Genomic DNA, 25,809 nt, shown 5'->3' on the forward strand with positions numbered 1-25,809 from the left:
CACGTAGTTCATCCAGCTGAGAAGAAAATCTCAAAGCTTTCCAACAAGTTCTGTCCCCATCCTTTTTTTCCTTCCAGTATGGCCTCCCTGCCGTGGTGGAGAATGATTTCTTGCCTGTCCCTCCTATATGGCACTCACAGTAGTATCTAAATAAGGCACTGGATGTGTAAGTAATTCTTAAGGTTCCCACATAACTTTTTTTTTTGTATTGTTATGTCGCATGTTAAAAAAAAACCAAAGGCAATTGCCTTGTCGCCTTACTCAACGTTTCAACAACAACAACAACATTTATTTATATAGCACATTTTCACACAAATAATATAGCTCAACGTGCTTTACATGATGAAGAGAGAGAAAAAAGACAAAATAAGAATTAAAATAAGACAACACTAATTAACATAGAATAAGAGTAAGGTCCGATGGCCATGGAGGACAGAAAAAACAAAAAAACTCCAGACGGCTGGAGAGAAAAAATAAAATCTGCAGGGATTCCAGACCACGAGACCGCCCAGCCCCTTCTAGGCATTCTACCTAACATAAATGATCAGTCCTCTTTGTATTTAGGGTTCTCATGGAAGGACTTGATGGTGATGGTCATGTAGACTTCTGGCTTTTAATCCATCAATGTAGGAACATCATGATGCTTTGATTAGGTGGTGGTGGTGCAGGTCACCACCACAGAAAAACGGGAAAAAAAAACAGAAGAGAGAGTAGGGGTTAGTACAGATTTTGGAGCCACCATGAATAGTTATGATAATTAATTGAATATAAAGAGTATCAGGATTACATTAAAATGAAGTTATGAGAAAGCCATGTTAAAATTATTTGTTTTCAACAGTTTTTTAAAGTGGTCCACCGTATCAGCCTGGCGAATTCCTACTGGCAGGCTATTCCAGATCTTAGGTGCATAACAGCAGAAGGCCGCCTCACCACTTCTTTTAAGTTTAGCTCTCGGAATTCTAAGCAGACACTCATTTGAGGATCTAAGGTTACGATTTGGAATATAAGGTGTCAGACATTCCAATACATAGGATGGAGCGAGATTGTTTAAGGCTTTATAAACCATAAGCAGTATTTTAAAGTCAATTCTGAATGACACAGGTAACCAGTGTAGTGACATCAAAACTGGGGTGATGTGCTTGGGTTTTCTTTTCCTAGTTAAGATTCTAGCAGCTGCATTCTGCACGAGTTGCAATTGCTTGATGTCTTTTTTGGGTAGTCCTGAGAGGAGTGCGTTACAGTAATCTAGTCGACTGAAAACAAAAGCGTGAACTAATTTCTCAGCATCTTTCAATGATATAAGAGGTCTAACTTTTGCTATATTTCTTAAATGAAAAAAATGCTGTCCTAGTGATCTGATTAATATGTGATTTCAAATTCAGGTCACATTCAACAGTTACCCCTAAATTCTTTACCTCCGTCTTGACTTTAATCCTAATGCATCAAGTTTATTTCTAATAACCTCATTATATCCATTATTGCCAATCACTAAAATTTCTGTTTTCTCTTTATTTAGCTTGTCTCTGGTCAACAGTTCATTCATTATATATAAAAAAAGCTGCCTATACTAACCTAAGTGCTTATATGGAAGGAACCAACTGTGGGTGGAAGGCCACAAAATACATCAGAATGCTGAGAATCTGACCTAGTGACTTGAACGTTGAAATTTAAACCACACACTCCAAGCATCTGGCTTTCTCTATGACCCTGATCAAGTCACTGAACCTGTCTACACTCCAGTTGTAAAAACTATAGAAAGCAAACAATGGTAAAGCAGAGCAAGAGAAAAGTGCTAAATAAAATAAAGATTGCTTGTTTATCTGTACACTGTCACTCATACACTCATACCTGACTTAGAGTTAAAGGTCACTAATGCCTTGGATAAAGATGTCAGCCAAATAATAATAACACAACACAGCATTCTCAAAATGTTTGAATCTAATTCACGGCTTATTGCGCTAGAGCCCACCTTAGAAGTATCAAGCACAAGGCAGGGACAGGGCCTGCATAGGGCACCCGTCTGTCCACACACACACACTCACACACACACAATCAGGACCTGTTTGGAACTGCCAAATGACCTAACCTTTGTGTTTTTGAGGAAGGAAAGCTCTAGAGAGAAAAACACAGACACTATGAAACATGCATGAGATTCAAATCCAAAATGAGAAGCTGCAGTGCTGACCACTCACCCCTGTGCTGTCCGATGATGATGAGGATGATGTCGTCAGGTATGGAAGGAGCCTTTGAAGCTTAAATAACAAATTAAGATAATATTGTAGCCAGCACAGATTGGTCTGATAAATGTAATGGTGTTTTTAGCTTGCTGTCCTAAAAAGAACTGCTTGCTTTGTCATTGGGTGACTAAATGAGACTGTGAGGTGGTTTTTATAACTCTGCACTGGCAGTACTGAAGCAGTGGATAGTTGGTATATTAACCCCATCCAAACCATTACAGACTTCTGCTGTTGTCACTGGCAGCACCGTTACAATTCTAATAACTTGTAAATATAACATAAGCAACACTAACCCACACATCAGCAGTTTGTCCTTTGACCTTTAACCACTCAAATATTATTTTATTTTAAGTAATCCTTTTCTAACAAACATTATATGTCAGAGCACTTAAATAATTAAAGATGTGGACAGGCTAAGCAGCTTCTCAGGATGTCATCCTAATATGAGCTTGCGTATGGACTCGGCTTCAGTTCCTTAATCACAAGACCTGCTCTGCCAGTCAGAAGGATGGCTTTATTATGAGAAATGTAATGGAGCTCTGATGAGAAAGGACTTAAATCAAAATGAAAGGCAGCAATTGCTCAGGGAAAATACCATGTAAAATGTGAAAAAAAATGCAGTGAGCAATTACAGAAGCCGTAAAATCATATTGTGCATTCAAGGCAATGTCATAAAAGAAGCAATTTGCTGTCTAAGGGTTGAAATGTTACAGTAGCACTGTTTTATGGTGTGTAATAAATGCCTTATCATCACTTCAATGTCATACGGATATTAAGAAAAATAGGTATGGAACCTGCAGAGTCTTCTTCTTCTTTTGGCTGCTCCCGTTAGGAGTCGCCACAGTGGATCATCAGTCTCTATATCTTTCTGTCCTCTGTATCTTGATCTGTTACATCCATCACCTGCATGTCCTCTCTCACCACATTCATTAACCTTCTCTTAGGCCTTCCTCTTTTCCTCTTACCTGCCAGTTCCATCCTTAGCATCCTTCTCCCAATATACTCAGCAACTCTCCTCTGCACATGTCCAAACCAACCCATGTAACATAGCTGGTCTCACTACCATCCTGTAGACCTTCCCTTTCACTCTTGCTGATAACTGCTGATCCCAAGTACTGTATTTAAACTCATCCACCTTTGCCAACTGTACTCACTGCATCCTCACCTGGGTTCAAATAATATTATTATTATTATTATTATTATTAATAATAATAATAATAATAATAATAATAATAATAATAATAATAATAATAATACAGCCCAATGCCAAGCCTGCAAGAAATGCATCCACTTATGATCAGAGGTAGGAACACAGACGGAGTCTGGACACACTCTATCAACATCATATCAGACTACCAGGCTGCTGTTCTGTCTTCTGTTGTTATTATATGTGGATTAAATGCCAGTAATATGTACAGTAATCGTTATGTTTACCCTTCTGTGCCTCCTGTTATCTATCCAGTGTGGACAGGGGCAGTAGTTTCAAAAGAAGAGGTGACAGAAGGACTCACATAGGCACCACTATGACACCACCGATTTTAACTATTAAAATGCAAGAAAGCACAAATTGAAAGAAAAACCAGAAAAATTTACAGAAGGACTCACAGCTTTCTGAAGTCCCTCCTAGAGAGGAGTGTCTGAAATCTACATTTTTTATGTTGGTCAATTTTGCCAAGTGCTGCTTTAATTTTTTCACATGCTTAACATTAACATTTATTATCTTGATGACAATGTGATATCACTGCATGATGATGTCATTATGTTTTTTCATGGGTGTCACCATTTTGTGAATTTTGACGCAGCTAATTGCCTGGTCAGGAGAATCATGTTGCTATGTGTGATGTCACTGCCATTCCTGTAGTTAAGATTGGGTCATTGCAGTCATACATTTCTAGCTTAGGAGTGTATTTCTATCAAACAAGCAAAGATGCTTTTTTTTTTTACCTTTAACCTGTTTACTCTTTTCTGGCATCATGCTTGCCTTTGATTGGCGATTTTTCATATTTTGACAATCAGTTTATCTGATTTACTCACAATTTTCTGATCTCTACCTGTACCCTGACAATATAGTGTCCTCTCTCCCAATGATTACTTTTCATCTCCTGGTCTTAGTGTTTTTTCATATTTGGTTTGTTCAATCATTTTAAACAAAATGTTTAGAAGAAGCTTCCCATGTAAGAATAAATTAATAGAGCAGAGTGGCAACAATTAGCTTTGAGTCTTTAAGAAAACTGGCATGTAGTGTAGGCCTATTACTTGATTTATTATAATTTGTCTATATAGTCTTTGTTTTTACATTTACTGTTTAATAAGATGGTATACCACACTGGCCTGTAATCATTTAGTGATGGTTATAGTCATCAAGTGAAAGGGCATGGGAAGTCTTACAGTTCTAGGTATGGATGAGATGTCACTCACTTGCCAATTTTTAAGCTGGACTACAAGAACAGCAAAGATTTAAGATGATGGAAGATAATTACCATTAAATGTTAGTGAGAATTTGTCTTTTTTTGTCAGCAGGAGAGATTCTGTTATCACTTGTCAGGCATAAGCAATGCCTCCTAGCTCTTTGGAGATTCTCTTTGGATCTTACAGATGCTTAGGTTTTAGGAGGTCCTGTAGGTTTTCTTTCTTTCTTTCTTTCTTTCTTTCTTTCTTTCTTTCTTTCTTTCTTTCTTTCTTTCTTTCTTTCTTTCTTTCTTTCTTTCTTTCTTTCTTTCTTTCTTTCTTTCTTTCCAATAAGTATAGAATTTTATGAGGTGTAATACTAATGAACAAAAATTCTGAAATTCTTTTAGGAACTCTTGGATTTATTCTGAATCAAGTTGAGTAGAAAAAGTAGGAAGGGGGCTAATATTTATGTAAGACCACCAAAAGTGTGCAGAAAATGTGAGCCTTCAAGGCGGCCAAACACAAAACAGAAAAATTCAGGAAAAATTAAGAATTTGAGAATAAAATGATAGGGCACACAGCCAAATGCTGTTAGAAAGAGGGTATTTGTAATCCATGCAAAGCTACGTCACACACCTCACAGGACTATTCAAAGTCCTTTGCAAATGTAAGTAAAAGACAAAGCACTATCAATGAACAAAGGTAACAATGATGTAGATAAAATATTAGAAGAATAAAATAACAAGTAGAGAAGACAAAGACACTATTAGAAAGAGCTCCATCTATTAAAAGTCGATTTATTGAAGGAAGAAAAAAAGGAGTCAGAGAAAAGTGCAGAACAGTTATGTGAGCATAGCGCAAAACAAAAAAGAAAAGAAAAAGAGCTAAAGTTGGTTACAAAATAATTGACTATTTACTGGAAAAAAGAAAAGAAAAAATCAAATCCCTAAACAGAGTACAGGAACAGGGGAATTTGGGAAGATTGTGAAGAGAAAATAAAAGGTATTAAAATTAAAGAATTAAAGAGAGAGGTAGCTCAATAAAAGGGTTGAAGAAACATTTAAAAAAGTCAAAAAGATGTATCCTCAGGTAACCAGGGTCTTCTAGTTGGGGTTTACTTACATTTCAGATAGTATATAAGCACAATAAAGACTTAATGAATGTTTATATAGAGGTGAGCATAGAAGGCAACATTCCAGATACATGAAAGAGCGGGGTCATAAGACCTATTACTTTATTGTGCACTGATTACAACATATGGCATATGTTACCAGCGAGCAAAATTAGGGAGAAGTTGGAGAGTACGAAAGCAACATTTATTTTTATTGCACATTTTCATATACCTGCGGTGGGTTGGCAACCTGCCCGGGACTGGTTCCTGCCCTGTGTTGGCTGGGATTGGCTCCAGCAGACCCCCGTGACCCTGTGTTCGGATTCAGCGGGTTGGAAAATGGATGGATGGATTTTCATATACATGGATGTAGCTCAAAGTATTTTATTAGATTTCAAATAAGTAATTGCATGAAAATAAAAATAACTTAAAATTAGATAAGAATAATAATGCATAAATAGTATAGAAATATTAAAAATGCACACTTACATGAGATAGATGTATTATTAAGAGAGTCCTTAAATACAGAATTGTTTTTTTAAGTCACTAAATGGCAGTCCGATGATAAGTTCAGTTGACCAGGGTGGACAGGAAAAAATAAAGAATAATTAAAAAGATCAATCTTGTACAATGCCAGGAAGGAAAATAGTGAGTAAACTAATAGTGCTGAGAGAGCTGATAGAATATGCAGAAGATAGACAAATTCCAATTGTAATTTTAAATCTAGGTTTGAAAAAGCTCCTGATGCTTTAGATCATGACTACATAGAGGAAACCTTGAAGATTATGGAATATCTAAAGCAAATGACTTTATGGATTAAGTGTTGTTATGAAAGCAAAACAAGTAAAATTAAAATCAATAGACATCTCTCTAGGGAAAGTTAGACTAGAAAAGCAGTAAGATAATCATATCCACTACCAGCCACTCTCTTTACACTATGTTTTGAGCCTCTTTAAGACCAACTCAACAAAGATTAGGAAATAGCAAACAGAAAAAAGGTCAAAATCATAGCATATATGGCATAAATGAGGTGGTTGTAATTTCTTAAGGTACAACATCAATTTGAAAAAACTAACTCATGTCAAAAGGTTTTGTGGTGCCTCAGGATCCAATTTTACTGAGTGGTAACTGGGGAAATGTATGCAATAGGGGAACAAAGGTTCAGAAGGAAAAATTAAACATTTCAGGAATTAACTTAGAAAGTAAAATGGGAAAGATTTTGAAAGCATTAAAGAAGAAAATTAAAAGTTAACTGGAATGTGAAAAATGAGTGAACTAAGTTATGAAGGAAAAAATCAGTCATTTGGCAAGAGACTCTGTCTACTGACAATGAAGAATTTAGGGAAACAACTCTTAACAAAAAAAATGTGCAAGAACCTCCAGTTGTCCTTAAGTGTTACGTATTTTGCTATTCTCTACAATTTCTAAAATGAAAGAAACAAATATACAACTTTTACCTCATTCAGTATTTACATTCTTTCATTTTGGCATAAGAAATTTAGTGTAATTACTTACATATGCAGTATGTAATGTAATATTCATACAGTAGTTACCGGTTGCTTCTTGTGTGATGGGTATTGGGAATACAGGACTGCACCTTAGGAAGGGGACTGAAAACTTGACACCCCTCACAGCTGGTCCTGTTGCCTTTTTTGGAGGACACTAAATGTTTGTCACAAGAGACACACCCCAAAAAGGAGATTGGATACTCAAGGGGACAGACTCAACCCAAGGATCCATTGAGAAGAATGGAGGAAGCACAGTGAACCATGAAAGTCAAAGTCTACTAATAGAATGGACTCAGGGATGCAAAGCAAAAGGCAAAGTCAAATAAACTAGCAAATGGTCTAGACACAGAGTAGAACTCCTTCACTGATGTGTTCTGTGCTTGGAATTGACCCAGTGTTCACATAATGTGCAATAATTCTGTGCACCATCATCTTAAACGTTAAGGTAGAAATTTAAACAACACAGAATAAAGAATGACTTCACACCAGAAATTTAAAGATGGGTGTGCTAAATTTTATTGACATGTAGCAGACATTTATATGTGCTACATTGAGATAATTTAGTGTTTTTTTATCTTGGTTTTTAAGATTCTTATCGTCATCTTTGTGACCTTCATTTTGCATTTCCATGTTTAATGCTGATCTGGACTGCTTCTTCCTAGTCACTATGCTACTGAGTCTGACACTGAAGCAGCTGCAGCCTTTTAGAAGTCTATGTTGTTTATTCGGGTTTCTACTCCACACATTATTATTTGTCATTATTCAGATATAATTAAGGGGACAAATTCCATGAAAAAAATGAATTAACGGGAAATGACAATGAGGTAAACACTTAAAACTATAGCAAAAACACAGATAATTGTGCATTTCTTAAGAATGTAAATCTCATATTGCTACCATTTCTAAATACAGAAGAAAAGAAAAAGGAACAAATTGCACAACAGCCTGTGATAAAAACCTGCAGTTACAAAGGTTCCCCAGGTCTGAGATTGAAAGCCACTCAGTTTTTCAGTCTCAATATTTCCAAAAATGATAAATGTATGTTAACGAGTTGAATGTACAGTACAGTGCAAAGCTCAGTAGCACAATTTCAGGAGCAGTTCTGGGGTAACAGTTAAAAACGTGTGCAATGTAGTCCAATTACTTTTTAAAGTAATAAATAACCTAATGCAATACTTATTTTGCTGAAACAAAAATACCTGCATTATTATTATTGGCAATATGACAAGAAGCACACATACTAATGGACCACATCTTTGCAGATCTCAATTGCTCAGCCAAGTAGAAAAGAGTGTGCTGCATGCAATCCAGTAACAGAAACAAATACACAAAGCGTCAGTTTATTTTAATCCAGTGATTTGCTATAGATATGTGATGCATTGACCAGAGTTCATATTGTGAATCTTTGGGGATCACACCAGGACATTAAAGGTGGATGGATGCTATTTACTTCACAGCACATGAAACACTAAGCATATTTATAAAATACAAGAAAATTAGCATGTTTGTCTTTGTTTCTGGTCAGTTTCATGAAGGTTCAAAAATGGGCTTTTTGTTATTGTGGCCAGTCAAATATACAGTTTTTCATGCATAACAAGAAAAAGTAACACATTGTTTATAATGTATTGTATTTTTTATAATAAGTACTTATCTTAATACATAATTCGCCTGCCTCCTCACTCACTCACTCACTCACTCACTCACTCACTCACTCACTCACTCACTCACTCACTCACTCACTCACTCACTCACTCACTCACTCACTCACTCACTCACTCACTCACTCACTCACTCACGTCTGTCCGAAGCCTAATGCGCAGTCGCCGTCTGTGCACGTCCGAAAAACCTTACGAGACCGACATCCAACCCCAACATCGCGGCAGGTGGCGGATTTACGGCCGCAAAAATTCAAAGAGAAAGACGACTTTGATTAAAGCTCTAGAGGCCTGAAAAGTGATTTCGACTACAGCTCAAGGCCTAATTACGCATTCTGATTCAATTACGCATTCATTCAATACACCTATATCAGGTTTGTGGTGCTTATACTTATTACTATTCCATATTGTACTGGAACATTCATCATTCAATATTATACTATAGGCCTGGAAAATTCATCAACTAACAGTACAAGCCTGTATAGTAATGAGTAAAGCTGACTACAATCATTACAAAACAACTTCTTCGTTACTTATCATTTGTTCTTCATACACTGCTGACACAAACTCGTGCCCATTTCATCTTACGTTGTCGAAACGTTTGCAAGTAATGAGTAAGGTAAGTAAGATATATAAAAAAGTAACATTCCCCACTCTGCTCATGAAATGCAAACTCCATACTTGTTTTTCAGATCCATGGCGGTCCATGATAACATTCATTCATTCATTTATTTTGTAGTTTACTATTGTTGCTGTTGGGTGGCACAGTGGCAGCGCTGATACCTCACAGTAAGGAGACCTGGGTTCGCTTCCCGGGTCCTCCCTGCGTGGAGTTTGCATGTTCTCCCCGTATCAGCATCGGTTTCCTCCCATAGTCCAAAGACATGCATGCTAGGTGCATTGGTGATCCTAAATTGTCCCTAGTGTGTGCTTGGTATGTGTGTGTGTCCTGTGGTGGGTTGGCGCCCTGCCCATGGTTTGTTCCTGCCTTGTGCCCTGTGCTGGCTGGGATTGACTCCAGCAGACCCCCGTGACCCTGTGTTTGGATATTGCGGGTTGGACAATGACTGACTATTGTTGTTGAGTTTTACCAAAAGAGAATTCTATAAGAAACCATGTTTTTGCCTGGTTACTTACCTTATCCCAGTTTTGTGTGTGCATGCACAAGCACTTGGTGTGGAGGATATGGTTCTGCAAGTTTCGTCCTCGCACGATCTTCTACATACAGTATCTTCTAGCATCATCAAAGGCATTGACAGAGCACTTATGCCAGGTGGGGGTGACACAGAATGCTACAAAAGGATGCCAGAAAGAAAAAGCAAAAATAATAATAATAAGTACCGGAAAATTTTAAATATGAATCAAAAGAACTGTAAACAGGTGTATTCTATAAAGACAGCCACACACACCTTTTACAACAATGATTAAACTTAAATTATGTGATTTTTTAATAATCCACAATAATAGATGTATTCCAAATTAAGAAAAGGCCAAATTAAAAAGTTTTATTTTTTATTTAACTGTTTGAAATGTTCAGTAGCAGTAGTCTGAAGTATTTCTGTTGCTAATTGTACATCAGAATATGGAGCAAGCTGGTGTTTAATGATCTGAATTTATGATGAAGTGTGTCTGGTGATAAAATGTCCGAAATATAGGAATGCAGAATTTGACCTTGTCTTCTATTACTGTGAGGAAGCAGCCGTAACAATTGTGTCACAGTTGATAGAGAGAAAGTAACACTGCAGAGAGCATATAATAATAATAATAATAACAATAATATGTTTTATTTGCATAGCACCATTCTCACGCTCAAAGAACTTCACAAAAATTCAAAATGACCAACACGGAAATACAAAATAACATCCACATAAAACACTAAATAAAGATAAACACAGGAAACACAAACCTGTGAATTAGAATAAGAGACAATAAACCAGAATAAAATACAAAACACTACAAGAAAACCCAGAACAAATTAAATAATTTGTGATACAAGCAAGTCATTCTGAGCACCTGGACAGAGAGCATCAACTGAAACAAGGCCCAGAATGTCAAGGTAAGTTAATTGACTTCCTGAGCAAGTGAGTTTTACAAGAATGAATGGAGTCAGCTGATCTAATTCATTTCGGGAGGTCATTCCAAAGTCTGGGTGCTATAAAGCTGAAGGCCCTGTCACCCATAGAGTGCAGGTTAGTTTGGGGCATGATGAGTTTGCCAAAATCGGTAGACCTTAGTGGACAAGAAGAGCATACACTGTAGTGACGAAGGAGGTTACTGATGTAGTCCAGTACAAGGCCCTTTTAATGCTTTATAGGTCAGTAATAGTAGTGAGAAGTCAAGCAAAATGTCACCTTTTATTGGCTATCTAAAACGATTACAATATGCAAGCTTTTTATGCAACTCAGACCCCTTCTTATTGCCTGAGTTGCCTCAAAAGCTGGCATATTGTAATCTTTTTAGTTTAGCCAATAAAAGGTGACATTTTGCTTGACTTCTCACTACATTCATAATGGCTAAAACGGTAAAAAACCCTAGGGCTATAGGTCAGTAATAGAATTTTATATTCTTTCCTGACATAGGGAGCCAATGAAGGTGGAACAGGATTTTGTTTTGTTTTGTGTTTGCTGTTGCGGGTCTGTGTAAGGATTCTCACAGCAGAGTTCTGAACCAACTGAAGCGGTGATAACAGATTGCCAGTGTGGAGTTAGAGTAGTCTTTGTGGGATGTAATGAAAGCATGGACATGTTTTCAGCATTAGAATAGGAGAGGAATGAGAGAACACAGGATAAATTAAAAAGGGGGAAGTAATAAAGTTTCTTAATATGATTTATGTGGGTGGAATAAGAAAGGCAGAAATCAAAAATGACTCCAAGTTTCCATACAGAAGAAGAAGAAGGTCTGATGACAACATCACTAAGAATGATTGAAAAGAAGGTTGTGTTCTTAAGTTGAGTCTTAGTGCCAATGAGCATGACTTTGACTCTTGTTCCATGTAACAGTGAAGCAGCATGCTATGGGCAGGTGGACAGGAGGCCTGCTGTAGTCAACAACAGGCTGGCACATAAACGAACTTCTGGATGGGGGCAGAACAAGGCAATTGTTGAATCAGATTTTTTGGTCAGTCTCCCTTTGGACACTCCTTAAGAAAGAAGAGCAACAGACTGCTGAGTAGTGGAATGTTGACTATAAAATACGTGTGAATGAATACCGTTTTGTAATCTTGTTAGCTCTACACAGCATCTTAATGGCACTACATAGAATGAGGTCCGATTAGCTAATTGCTTGAATGCTGAGGGACAACATACTGAAAATAAACCAAAGGCACTGAAAAGTCTGGATAATCCCAGTGTTAAAGACAGACAGGCACCACAGTTTTGTTTAATAAACTCCAAATGGAATGGCGCCAACACAGTGTTTGATTAGCTAAATCTAACAATTTGTCAGTATCATGGCAGCTTGTGAAACGCCGAGGTCTTTGTCGTGCCCTTCTGACAAAATCTGGAGGTGTTGCCAAATTTTCCAATCTCATTATGGAAATGATAGTTTTGTTTAATAATTAACCAGTGGCCTCTTTCTTCTGCTGTTTGACTCTGGACATACATGACAGTTGAAAAAGGATTACATTCAGAGGCTGAAGTGAATTTCTACAAAAATTACACAAAATAATTACAGGGAGAAAAGCGACATCTCCTCTGAGGACAGCAAAAGTAAGCTGAGCGTGCGGACTGGCGCTGAACAGGTAGGCAACAGCGGGGCATTTTGTGAAGAAGGAAAAGCTTTTAAAAGGCATGTGGTGAAATAGTTGTAAAAAACAGAATTAGGCTATTAAAGGATAATTAGAACTTGGACGTTGTCCAAAGTAAGCAGGGTGATAGGGAATAACAGAGGGAAAATCACTTGATTATATAAAGGCATGAATTAAAGCTTTAGTTGATAAGTTTGGTTTTCAGAAATACAGCTTTTTGTGGAATATGTTTTGTTATCATATAAAATAATAAATGGCAGATTGATTTAAGTTTTTAATTTTTGTTGTTAAATGGAAACTGAAAAGGCTGGCTTCATCTTTAGAGGTGGCAAGCGCTCCTTTTCAGTTTTTACACTGTGCCGCTGCAACGTGTCATAGAATGTTTTGTTCTACTTTAGTTCTACGAGCTGCTCTGATTGAGTTTGGTAAATGTTATATATCTTGTTTTATCTGCCTTTGACTGTTTAATACATAAAAACCCACTTAATCCAGTTCGGGTTTTCAGGGCGCCCACACACTTAGACCCACACAGGGACAGTTGAGATTCGCCAGTTACCCAAAATGTATGTCTTAGGCATGGATGGAAAAGTGAAGTTCTTATAACAAAGAAAAATAACAGAAACACAGGGAGACTTTTCAGACTCCACACAGATATTTGATCTGGGAGGCAGCAGTGTACCCACATGCTGCCCAATTATTTAAAGCATTACTTTGTCTCACTCAGTTTTCAGTTTTCCCTGTATTTTGAGACACTCATCCTGCAATATTTTTGAAATTTCCAATTTGAGAGAAGCAACATCCATCCCAGCCAACACAGGGCACAAGGCAGGAAACAATCCTGGGCAGGGTGCCAACCCACCGCAGAGAGAAGCAACATATATTTGGAAAAAGTCTTTAGGTATCATCCTGCTGTGGCAAATCCATGGGTGGGAATCTGGAATAAATTGCAATCACATCTTTTTTAACGCCTCCGTGATCTTCTGTAGGTACAACTGACACTTAGCATTCAGTGACAGTGTTCACCCTGAAAGGGAATATGTAAGACAGTGAGAAAGAGAGTAAAGCCTGTTATACATGATCACACATCCTAGAAGCAGCATGTGGAAGACAGACAGCACAGTATGTACAGTGCAAAGATTAAAAGTCACAGAGGACAGTCCATTAAACGAAAAGCAATCACAAAGGCCATCAAGTATCCCATCCTCTGTTGTTTTAAAGTTTGATTTAATCAGGGTGTGTGAATGTGGGGTAGTGGTGGTGGGAGGGGGGCATCTAGTGTGCAATGGAAATAAATAAATTACAACTGGACTTTTGACTTGTCTTCCTCTGGAACTGGATGAAAGAAGTGGTATTGGCCAAGGTTACATTCTGAGGTTTTGTAGTGACTAAATGATAGATAGATAGATAGATAGATAGATAGATAGATAGATAGATAGATAGATAGATAGATAGATAGATAGATAGATAGATAGATAGATAGATAGATAGACAGACATGAAAGACACTATATGATAGATAGATAGATAGATAGATAGATAGATAGATAGATAGATAGATAGACAGACATGAAAGACACTATATGATAGATAGATAGATAGATAGATAGATAGATAGATAGATAGATAGATAGATAGATAGATAGACATGAAAGACACTATATGATAAATAGATAGATAGATAGATAGATAGATAGATAGATAGATAGATAGATAGATAGATAGATAGATAGATAGATAGATAGATATGAAAGACACTATATGATAGATAGATAGATAGATAGATAGATAGATAGATAGATAGATAGATAGATAGATAGATAGATAGATAGATAGATAGATAGATAGATAGATAGATAGATAGACATGAAAGACACTATATGATAGATAGATAGATAGATAGATAGATAGATAGATAGATAGATAGATAGATAGATAGATAGATAGATAGATAGATAGATAGACATGAAAGACACTATATGATAGATAGATAGATAGATAGATAGATAGATAGATAGATAGATAGATATGAAAGACACTATATGCTAGATAGATAGATAGATAGATAGATAGATAGATAGATAGATAGATAGATAGATAGATAGATAGATAGATAGATAGATAGATAGATAGATAGATAGATATGAAAGGCACTTAAGGGATTTGTTCTAATCTAAACTACTTTGGCCTGCAATTACACTTTCCTTGGCCAAACCAATTTATCCTATCGCACTTCAGACAAACTGGACTAGTTTGTCCTAAAATCGGGTTTGGCCTGTAACACTGATACTAATAACAATTAAAAGAAGTAGACAATAGATCCCAATAAAAATAATTTAGCAACATCACTAATTTAGCTGGCAATTAGACTTGGAAGCATACAAGTGTTTAAGCTGTCATGTCAATGATCAGTAAATATCTTTTTCAGTCATACTAGAAATTAACATAATGAAAAACGATACACCATCTTATCAATTACAGGCTGTCTGGCTAGCATCAGCCTTTCCACCACTACTTCCAATGCTTTTACCTTTCTGTCTACCAGAAATATGTAAGCAGTGCTGAGCAGCAAGGCTGCAGTCCCATGCTGTAGTAGTTTTCTGGTTTATTTTTTGCGACATCTCATCTTCTCACTTTTTTCTCTTTACATGCAATTCCTGTATGTCTTCTTGTACAAACCCAAGGTTGCACTCAATTTATTGCTTGATCAGCATAAAAAACAATTAAAGGTTTGCTCTGTTTTTTTTTAACTAAAATAAATGCGGCAGACACACATAATGTAGGTGTGCCATCACTCTTAATGTAGCACAATTCAAAATGATGTTTCTACCTACCATAAAATGTATAAACCTGCTTAATCTATTTTAGGGTCCCGGGGGTCACAGACAACCCCTGTAGCATAAGACAGAAGGCAGGACCAAGCCTGGACCGGGCATCAGTTCATTGCATGCACACACACAGGGTCAATTTAGAATTATCAAGCAACCTAACCACCATCATATCTTTGCATCTTTGGGGATGATGAAGGAAAACCCACACAGACATGGCTATATCGTTCAAACTCAGGATTCTGGATCTGTGAGGTGAAAGCACTTTTTCATATAATGAAACCAGGTGAGAAGTCAGCGTGATGTTACAACCTGTAAATTAAGGCAAGAAAGGTATAGCAAAATTGCCCCACTGACAGCACCACTTGCAAGAGTATTCACAAAATTCTGAAGTTTATATTTCTGTTATTCTCAGAGGGCATAAACATGGGAATAGATTGCTGGTTCAGTTTTTTTACAATGTCTGTGTACCAACAGTGGAAATGATCTAAATTAAGCACTCCGGGAGTCCCTGGCAGGTTCATCCGCCATCTTGCCTGGTGTGGCGAAAGTGACAATTCTCCAGGTCCTACGAGGCTTGAGGCGCCCCCTGGCAGAGGCCACAGGTCCCAGTGAGTTAAATCCCCTTTACTCTTCTCCCATGGTCCTCTCCTAGTCCAGGGCAGCAGCCCTCTCGTGACCCAGATGCTGTTTAAGTCCCTTTCCGGTCTCTCCAGGCATCCCGGCCAGGTAAAAACTCCAGCGATCTGCACACTTCTTATGTGTAAGTGGCAATAAAGGAGAGGAAAATACATCTTCTGCGAGATGGAAAATTTATGGAAAATAAATGTTACTTTTAGTAAAATGTTTGAAATTTTATTTTGGAAGACAGTGTATTTCAACATAATCATCGTTCAGACGGCAAAGCATTTTGTTCAAAACACTCATTTAGCCTCCATAAAACAAGTTTGTTTATGACCAAGAATTTATAATCCAGACATTGGGGCTTTTCAGATTGTTGTAGAAGTCTTTTCCTGCACGTCTGTCTCTGTTGATATCTAAATACCGGTATTGACTTTTTCATTGTGTGTTTTGCAGGATAGAGACTTCGCTGTTTGACCTGCCCAAGAAATCTGAATGAATGAGTGGATGGGGTCAGATATAAATGTGGATGGGCACTTACAGATGCCAGTAAATGAAGCATTTCCTTTGCCGGAAAATTCACAGTATTTTGGTAAGAAACTCAGTTTTCTTGGAAGTTTGTGTGTAAAGTGCCAACCTGTTATTAAACACTAGCTAAATATCACGATTGAACTTTGATGGGTTATCCATTGTGTCACATTAATGACCCTAGTTGACCTGACCCATATTATTCCAAATACTGCAAATGCTTGAGAATACAGAAGCACAATCTTATTTATTTAATGCTTTTATAAATATCATCTGGTTGGCACCAACATGTTATACTATCAGCTGGATCCAAAACTATGCTGAAGCTCTCTTGACCTTTGTGTCTGATACTCATCAGCTGCAATGGTCACAACAAGTAGGCAGTATCTGGTGATGAATGTTCTGATCAGTCCAAATGCAAACCTGGCTAAGGGATTTCAAAAAATGGTAGCTCTAGATCAGGGGTCCCCAACTCTGGTTCTGAAGGGCCCCAGTGGCTTCAGCTTTTCATTCTAACCCTTTTCTTAATTATTGCACTGTTTTTGCTGCTAGTTGACTTGTTTTTTGAGATTTGTTCCCCTGAATTCCTTCATTGTTCCTCTGAATTGCTTCATTGGTTTCCTTAAACAGAATTTATTGGCTAACTAGAAAGATTACAATATGCAAGCTTTCGAGGCAACTCAGGCCCCTTCTTCAGGCAAGATGTAATCAATCTTTTCTCTACATTCATAATGGCTAACACGGTACAACACCCTAGTACTACTTAAACAGAATTGAAATGTGAAGTGGGTGAGCCAACAGAAGACCAACTAAGTCAGGGCCACAAACTCCAACCAATTTCACTCTAACCAGTTGCTTAATTAAACAGTTCTTTAATTCCATGGCTTGTTGCTGCTCTCTTTGTGCAATAGCACACATTTCCGAAATTGTTGATTTTCTCTTTTCTAAGAGAGCTGTAAAAATGTTTTAGGGACCTGAGCAGATCAACATTCCTGAGAACTTCATCTTTCTTTATTTTCAGATATTGCATGATGGAAACAGTTTGCTAGTCATGTTTTGGCTCATTTTGTATCTCATTATTGTTTGGCTGCTAAATAAGGATAAAGAAACAATTAAGGGGTCTGATTCTTCAAGAGCAGGTCAGTTAAAATGAATTCAAAAGAAGTTAATTAGCAGCAAAAACAGGTCACTCATTAAGAAAAGGGTTAGAATGAAGGGCCCTCTAAGACTGGAGTTGGGGACCCCTGATTTAGATGAATCTGCACAGACCTTCTTCACACAGCTAACTCTGCTCATTGATGGTAAGCACCTCCTTAAATAAACTAAACCCTAATGAGTACTGTACTGAAAGAAAAAAAGCGAAGCAAAGAACAGATGAGCTGACAAAACAAGCATTCCGCTGTTCTATTAGTGTGCATGCATGTAGTCATCCACTTGTCCAGAACAACATGATGGTGATCAGATGACGTTGTTCAACCACTCAGTAGACCACTGCTTGTGTGCGCACCACATTACCCATGAAAATACTTTCCTGGTTTAATAAGAGATTTATGCACCACAACCCGAACATAGTACCTGTCATGATGGGATGATTTCCTTTTCAGCATTTATATTTAGTGTTTTGATTTATTTTTTTATTTTTGAATTACCATTGTTTTGGTAGTTTCTACATGGCCACTGTCATGTTGTTTTTACAACGCCTCTTGTTGCTGCCTAGCTACTAGTTGCACCTTTGCTTCATTATCCTATCTTTGGATTGAGGGAGTTTTGATTTTGCTTTTGCCCTCTGGTACTGACAAACAATATTGCCATTACTAGTTCTGACCCTTGTCTGTTCCCTGATATGCCTTTGCAGTCTTCCTTCTGCATAAACTTTTCCTGGTCAAATACTTCTCACAAACTTAAGGTATAAGGCCATACCCAAAGGTCAGCTGGGGAACTGAATAAACAGGTGAGCTCGGATAACAAGACGGTCTTTGCCAGGCCACCCAGAAGATGGAGTTAATTTATCCAGGTTGTAACATCAATGTGACATGCAGAGATTCTTGCTGATACTGTGTAAACCCTATGAAGGGAATGACAGGTACTGCTGTGTATCATTAGCATAGCACTGATCTCAGAAACCGTGGGACAAGGAGGTAGGGCTTAGTGAGGTGGTGTACAAGAAGAAGAGGAGAGAACCCTCCACTGATCCTTGTGGCACCCCCGTGCTTGCCTAGTGCACTCCTGATATCATGTCCAAGAGGTAGGACTCAAACCATGTGACAGCGGTTGCAGTAGATTGTCATGAAAATCAAACTTTGAACAGAAATGAGCATTCGAGACTTTGGTTCATATCTCCTCCCCAGAATAACATTTCAGTGGATGCTACTGTAGCTTTAAGGCTGCTGATCTGTGGAGCTCTGTCCCTAGGTGTGTTCGTTCCTAAACATTGATGGTGTGCTTTTGTAGATGTGCAGCTTAAGCTGAGTGTTCACTCTAAATTGGCCCACAGTGAGTAGGATTAACAAAGTCCTGGCACGCAGACCAGGGTTGATTCCTTTGCTGTCTCCTTGCAACTTTGAGTCAAAGTAAGTAAGCCTGGAAAATGAATGGATGATTTTTTTTCACTTAATTCTTCTCAGACTGCATAGGACTAATGAATGTTTTGAGTGGTAAATATTTAATGCCAACTGCATGTTTGTGTGTCAATCACTTACATCCCACAACTCTAAAAGTAGCCAGACGTACTGATGAAAACTGATGTCAGAGTGTGTGAGAGCAATAATATTTTGGGCAGTTTTGCTTGGACTTTCAAAAAAGGTTGATGATTTTTCTTTCATAAGTTCTTTGGTGGTACTGAAATTTGTATATTTTTTAAAAATCCCTGTCTGCATGGTAGTTTTCTCTGTACATATTAGTATGCTGTAATTTATTTACTCTGCTGACCTTTTCATATTCTTTAATGATAGATTTATGACTTGCAAGTAATATTGTAATTAATTCTGTCACTTTTACATTCATCAAATATTTACTTAACATTACTTTACTGTTATATCTTAATCATTTTAATGTTTTTAAAGTAAGTATACAGTATTAGGCTGAAAAGTGTGTTTTTGGTGAGAATATTACAGCATTAGTTTAAGTCAGAATATAACTAGCATAATTGCCAGCAAATTTGTAAATGTGGCCTGCACAGTGGTAGACATGCTGATGTACAGTAGTATACCAAGAATTTGTTAGAGTTAATAAGTAATCACAGCAACCTTTGATCTCATCACACGCCTGCTAAAGTACTAAACAAAGGTAGGCAATATGTAATGCACAGGCTCAGGCGTGTTAATAACTTATCAATGAGCATGGCCAACAGCTATTCCTTCTTTAAAGAAGTCAGAATTTAGTGAGGCTCATCACAAGGTGCCAAGAGAGAGCGTCTTAATCTGTCATGGAAATGGTGAAACCAGCAGCAGGCGGTAAGTCCCATTGGTTAATCTAACTGAGTGCTTTGATAGGAACAAAAAATGAAAGGAAAAATCGTGTTTAAAAGGGTCAGGATTTATGAAGTAATGAATTTCTCAGTCCCAGAATGTGCTGCCATATTCCAATGGTGGGCTTTTCTGTGTGTCAGTCATAGACTGTGGTTTGAGTGTCAATAAAGGGGCTAAGCTCTGATTTAAGCAAGCAGGTATTTTTGAAGTTATGTTTTTCCATGTTTCATTCTTGCCAAAACTGTGCACTGTTTTGTGGTAATCGACTTCTACATATATTCTGTTCACTGCGTTTTATTCTAAAATAATGGAAATTAGGAAATTACCAAACTCTAGACGGTGTCTAAGCATTCACCTCTCATTTATTTTGTGTTAAATTACTTTTCAAATTCATGTCATTGCTTGTGCTATCTTTCTGGTTATTTTAAGTGTGTTACCTTGCAGTGGTAAATGCTGATATACAGAAAAGACTGGTAACGTTCAAAACATTGTAATCAATTTCCAAGCACACTTGTTTTTTTTATACGAATTGGTCACATTTAAAGTTTTTCTATTAATACTTAGCCCTTGTTGTCTCTGAAATGAAGGGATTGTGTTAAAAAAATGCTTTAGTTGCCTCACATTTTTATGCAATCGTTTTGTTCACCCCACTGAATTAAAGCTGAAAGTCTGCACTTCAACTGCATCTGAGTTGTTACATTTAAAATTCATTGTGATAATGTACAGAACCAAAATTAGAAAAAAGTTGTCTCTGTCCAAATATTTATGGACCTAAATGTATATACAGTACTAGCTGTGCTACCCATCTAAGATAGTTTGAAATCAACCCAACGCTGTGACACTGGAAGCATTCCTGGTACAGGCTTAGCCAGACACTTCACCTCAGGGAATCAGAGTTTTGGGGCAGTGGGCACAATTCACCAGGAAGTTGGACAGAGAGAAAGGAGCATTTCATTTGTAAATGTGTGTATTGTTGACCATGTTCACTGGAGAAGGTGCTGGTGATAGATATAATCCTTTATTTGAACATGGAATTGTGTTAGGTGACATTGTGCCTGTGGTTTGGGACACAGTTGCACCCCCCTTGTGGTTACTATATATGTATATGTATGTATGTATATTGAACAGTCTTTTGTTCACAGTGTCTAAAACTTTCTAATTAATGACTCATAGCATTCCACTCCTTTACTGTGCATACTTGCAGCTGGCATAACAGACAACTTCAGGCAGCAGGTCCATTTAGCTGCTTCAACTACTAAGGTCTTGAACAGGATCCATTAAGACTCCATGTCTTTGTATTCAGTAAAATTCAGAGCCAATACAAAGAGTGCCCAGAGAACTGGCTAAATTCTGGCTCTCTAACGAAAATACCATTAACAGACACTTGAACTTGAACCCAGATTATGCAGGCTTAAAAAGAAGAACATCAAATAATAAAAAAGACTTTATGACCAAAACCTTCCAAACCCCACCTTATTAATCCACCCCAACTGACAACCCCCCTCCCCTCCACCTGCTATATATTGCCTTTGATTCCTGTATGTCTAATCATTTTCCTCTGACGATGACACCTGATAGGTTGTCAAAAGCTTAGGAATAAAAATACGCAACCCATTTTCTCCTTTTGTGCATCTCTAGCTACAAATATGCAAACAGTATCACAGATTGTCACTTCTATATATAACCACCAGTTGCAGCCAGAATATTAGTAAAATCTGTAAATGTACAAAAGAAAAAAGTCAAAATCACAAAATTCTATAAATAAGTAAAAGAAAAATTTATTATTATTTAACAGAGTAAAAATCATGAAATGAGAATAAAATATTTACTCTCTTACCGATTGGAGTATTCTTGTTAAACTGAGGTACACCATGCTCGATGAGTATTTATAAGAGACTAAATAAACGATCCATTTGTTTTAACTGACAAAAAAAAACACAGCTTTCTTGATATTTCAGTTTATAATTTAAAAACAGAATAAGAATCTGAAAATCTAACAACATCACCTTAAAGTTTGATAAATTCTGAAAAGAATGATACCAAAAATATATATGTAGGTTTTAAAATAAGCCCGATTAAAGCATGACAAAAAACGTGACATAAAATTGTTGCACAAAATTGTTGCACTTTTAGGCTTAGGATTTGCAGATAATACCAAGATTGGTGGTTTGGCAAATAATTTGGAATCCGTTATATCATTACAGAAGGACTTGGATAGCATGCAGGCCTGGGCAGTTTTATGGCAGATGAAATTTAATGTCAGCAAATGTAAAGTATTACACATAGGAAGTAAGGAAAAGTCAAGCAAGCAAAATGACACCTTTTATTGGCTAACTAAGAAGATTACAATATGCAAGCTTTCGAGGCAACTCAGGCCCCTTCTTCAATCAATTGATTACATCTTGCCTGAAGAAGGGGCCTGAGTTGCCTCGAATGCTTGCATATTGTAATCTTCTTAGTTAGCCAATAAAAGGTGTCATTTTGCTTGACTTCTCACTACATTCATAATGGCTAACACGGTACAACACCCTAGTACTTCAGACATAGGAAGTAAAAATGTTAGGTTTGAAAACACAATGGGCGGTCGGAAAATCGAAAGTACACCTTATGAGAAGGATTTAGGAGTCATAGTGGACTCTAAACTATCGACCTCCAGACAGTGTTCAGAAGCCATTAAGAAGGCAAACAGAATGTTAGGTTATATAGCACGATGGGTGGAGTAGGACATAGCAGCACTAGAAAAAGTCCGGAGAAGAGCAACTACCATGCAAAAAAAAAAATGCATATAAAATGGAGTATATAAAATGCCAATGCAGTAAGCAGTTTACGTGACAAGATTTTTTAAAGTAAGCTAAAAAATCATGACTATTTGACTATGAATTCTTACAATAAGGCAAACAAGATTTAATGTCATGATATAATTACTTTTCACTTGCTTATATTTCATTTTTTGCAGTGTAGGCTGATTCCAGAGCTACAGGGGATGAATTATGAGGAAAGATTAAAAGAACAGAGCCTATACAGTTTAAGTAAAAGAAGATTAAGAGGTGACATGATTGAAGTGTTTAAAATTATGAAGGGAATTAGTACAGTGGATGGAGACTGTTATTTTAAAATGAGTTCATCAAGAACATGGGGACACAGATGGAAACTTGTTAAGGGTAAATTTCACGGCCTGTTCTCATCTAGATTTGCCAACTATGCTGGACCAATTGTTGTCCCCAAAAATGTGACCTGGGCTTTGAGGCAGCAGTGCTAACCACTATCACAGTGCACCACTGTCACAGAATTAAATATCAGAACAGTGAAATTTCTTTCAGACAGTAGCATGAATTCGCTAACATATGCAGTTACTCACCTCTCTTGAACTGATGAATACAGTTTAGTATTTTTTTTCTTTTCCTAACCATCCATCCATTTTCCAGGGTCACGGGGGTCAGCTGGAGCCAATCCCAGCCAACACAGGGCAGGAACCAATCCTGGGCAGGGTGCCAACCCACCGCAGGACACACACAAACACACCCACACACCACGCACACACTAGGGCCAATTTAGAAACATCAATCCACCTAACCAGCATGTCTTTGGACTGTGGGAGGAAACTCACACAGACATGGGGAGAACATGCAAACTCCACGCAGGGAGGACCCGGGAAGCGAACCCAGGTCCCCAGGTCTCCCAACTGCGAGGCAGCAGCGCTACCTACTGCGCCACCGTGCCTCCCTCTTTTCCTAACAATTTTGCTTGTTCATTGCTACTACTACCAAATAACTGCAAAACTGAAGCACATGTATTTACCCCTCTTAATGTTTACAGAAACCACACAGTACCCTGGGTAATATTATTAAAGGGGTGGGCTCACATGTTACACACAAGTCACAAACAAGTCCATACAAAAAGACAATACCTTTAAGACAAATATACACATTTTCAGTTTCATTCTGTGTGCTTGTTTTGTGTTTAAATGTTTAAATGTATTCACAAGTCCGGACTTGCAAAACATCACAAAGGTCTGGGAAGAAACGTTTCCATACGAGTAAACTGGTTGCACATAGAATTTTCAGGAAAATATTTGGCGAACAAGGTCACCGGTGAACACAACATATTTGCTGCAAAAAACACTTTGGCAAATTTTACCAAACAACTCTAATCAAGTGAAAGTCAGGAAACATTCCACTCACACAAAGGCCAATTTGCAATTGCCAGTTGAAAAAATGTAGATGTTTTCGAGGGGTGTGGGAAGAAAACTCCAATGGGCAGGGGAGAACCTGCAAACTCCACACAGACAATGAGCATGTGCTGGATTTGAACCCAGAATATTGGATCATTGAGGCAGCAGTACTAATCAGCTGAGGAACTGCGATGTTCTCTTTTCTAAGCTTTATTTGCTCACTTAGGCGGTATCTTTCTTGCTTCTAATTTGTTTAGTTTTGTACTAAATTTATTTTACTCACAAATCAAGATAAAATGTTGAGTTATTATAAACAGGATGTTGGGGCCCTTTTTCTTTTTCGTTTCTGCTTTTTTTTTTACCGTAAATGTTTTCCTATTTTGGCAAGCTAAACATGTTTGTTTTGCATATTTATACATTTTTCAGAAATTATCAAAAACGTCGCCACATTGTGATTAGACTAACCTCAGCGGTTAGTGAGTTCAGTATCTTTCATTGCTGCTGTAATTAGAAAAGACAATGTATATGTATTCATGAAACCTAATTAAGTTTGTCAAAAATATAAGGATTTGAAATCTTAATAAGTTCATAATAGTGGACAATCAACATTATTAGGCACCTTCAACCCAAGATGACTAACAAGATCAGGGTATATTCTTATTGAACTGATATAATGTTGTCATGATTAAATTGTATGTATGTTTTTCACCTTTATTAGTTTTTGAGACTACATTACAAAAGAATACAGAATACTTATTTCATAAGTCGTATCATACTTCATATCTAATTCATCTTCAATGCCATCCCCATTCTGTTTGGAGAGCTATGTATTTGGATACATGTAATGAATTTACTTTATTGTCATTCAAACCATACAACAAGGAGTGCAAAACAGAAGAAAATTGCGTTTCTCCAGGCTCAGTGTGTGAACATAAAGATAAAGACACGTGCACGGCACGTTATTCAACAACAGATAGACATAATAGACGGCATAAACAGACAAAATATGTGGATCGCCTAATAGACAAGCTAAGACGATAAAAAAATTACTCGTCACATAGGAATATTTCACATTCTAAGGAATACAAGTTATATTACATGTTGTTGCATTATTGCCCAATGTGACAAAAAAAAATGTAAACTTGGTGAATAGTGGTAAGTGCTCATGTGACGAAAAACATTAAAATAATGCATGGAAATAACAGCATTTTAGGAGATAGGAGATTCTTAATATATGTGTTCAAACCGTCTGTGTATGTGTTCAGGAATTCAACAGTCCCAATAAGTCAGCATGTTGTGTGTTGTTGTATAAAGGATATATTAATAAAATCTTGAAAATTTTAAAGAAGCAGTTCTTTGCATGAAAAGTCTGCTTTCTTTTAATCCTAAAATCATAGTCATTATTTTCCTTCTGTATTACACTGGACACGTTAGATTTTCTCCAGCTGAATAAAATAAAGTGATGAGCAAGTAATAAAGTAAAAGATAACTCAATAGACTTTTAATTTAGTGTAAAACTGGGAGGTGTGAGGGAAAGGCTGACCAGCAGGG

At 37.2% G+C, this 25,809-nt stretch overlaps 2 protein-coding genes across 3 annotated transcripts in view; one reads left to right on the plus strand and one right to left on the minus strand.

Annotated features, from left to right (window-relative positions):
- Positions 1 to 25,809, minus strand: part of LOC127528026 (craniofacial development protein 2-like) — a 1,148,403-nt gene that overhangs the window by 342,792 nt on the left and 779,802 nt on the right. The window lies entirely within an intron of this gene.
- The window catches only part of nr1h4 (nuclear receptor subfamily 1, group H, member 4), a 79,959-nt gene continuing 66,558 nt past the window's right edge, over positions 12,409 to 25,809 (plus strand). The window contains exons 1-2 of one of the 2 annotated variants that reach the window (XM_028816365.2): positions 12,409 to 12,641; positions 16,549 to 16,684. In XM_028816365.2, coding sequence (XP_028672198.2) covers positions 16,588 to 16,684 — 97 coding nt within the window. In that variant the 5' untranslated portion in view covers positions 12,409 to 12,641; positions 16,549 to 16,587. Of the gene's footprint in view, positions 12,642 to 16,548; positions 16,685 to 18,202; positions 20,073 to 25,809 lie in introns of those variants that run through there. The other variant, XM_028816374.2, reaches the window with a different exon arrangement.

The sequence above is a fragment of the Erpetoichthys calabaricus genome, chromosome 1, assembly GCF_900747795.2.
Source record: "Erpetoichthys calabaricus chromosome 1, fErpCal1.3, whole genome shotgun sequence".
In the NCBI taxonomy this organism is placed as follows: domain Eukaryota; kingdom Metazoa; phylum Chordata; class Cladistia; order Polypteriformes; family Polypteridae; genus Erpetoichthys; species Erpetoichthys calabaricus.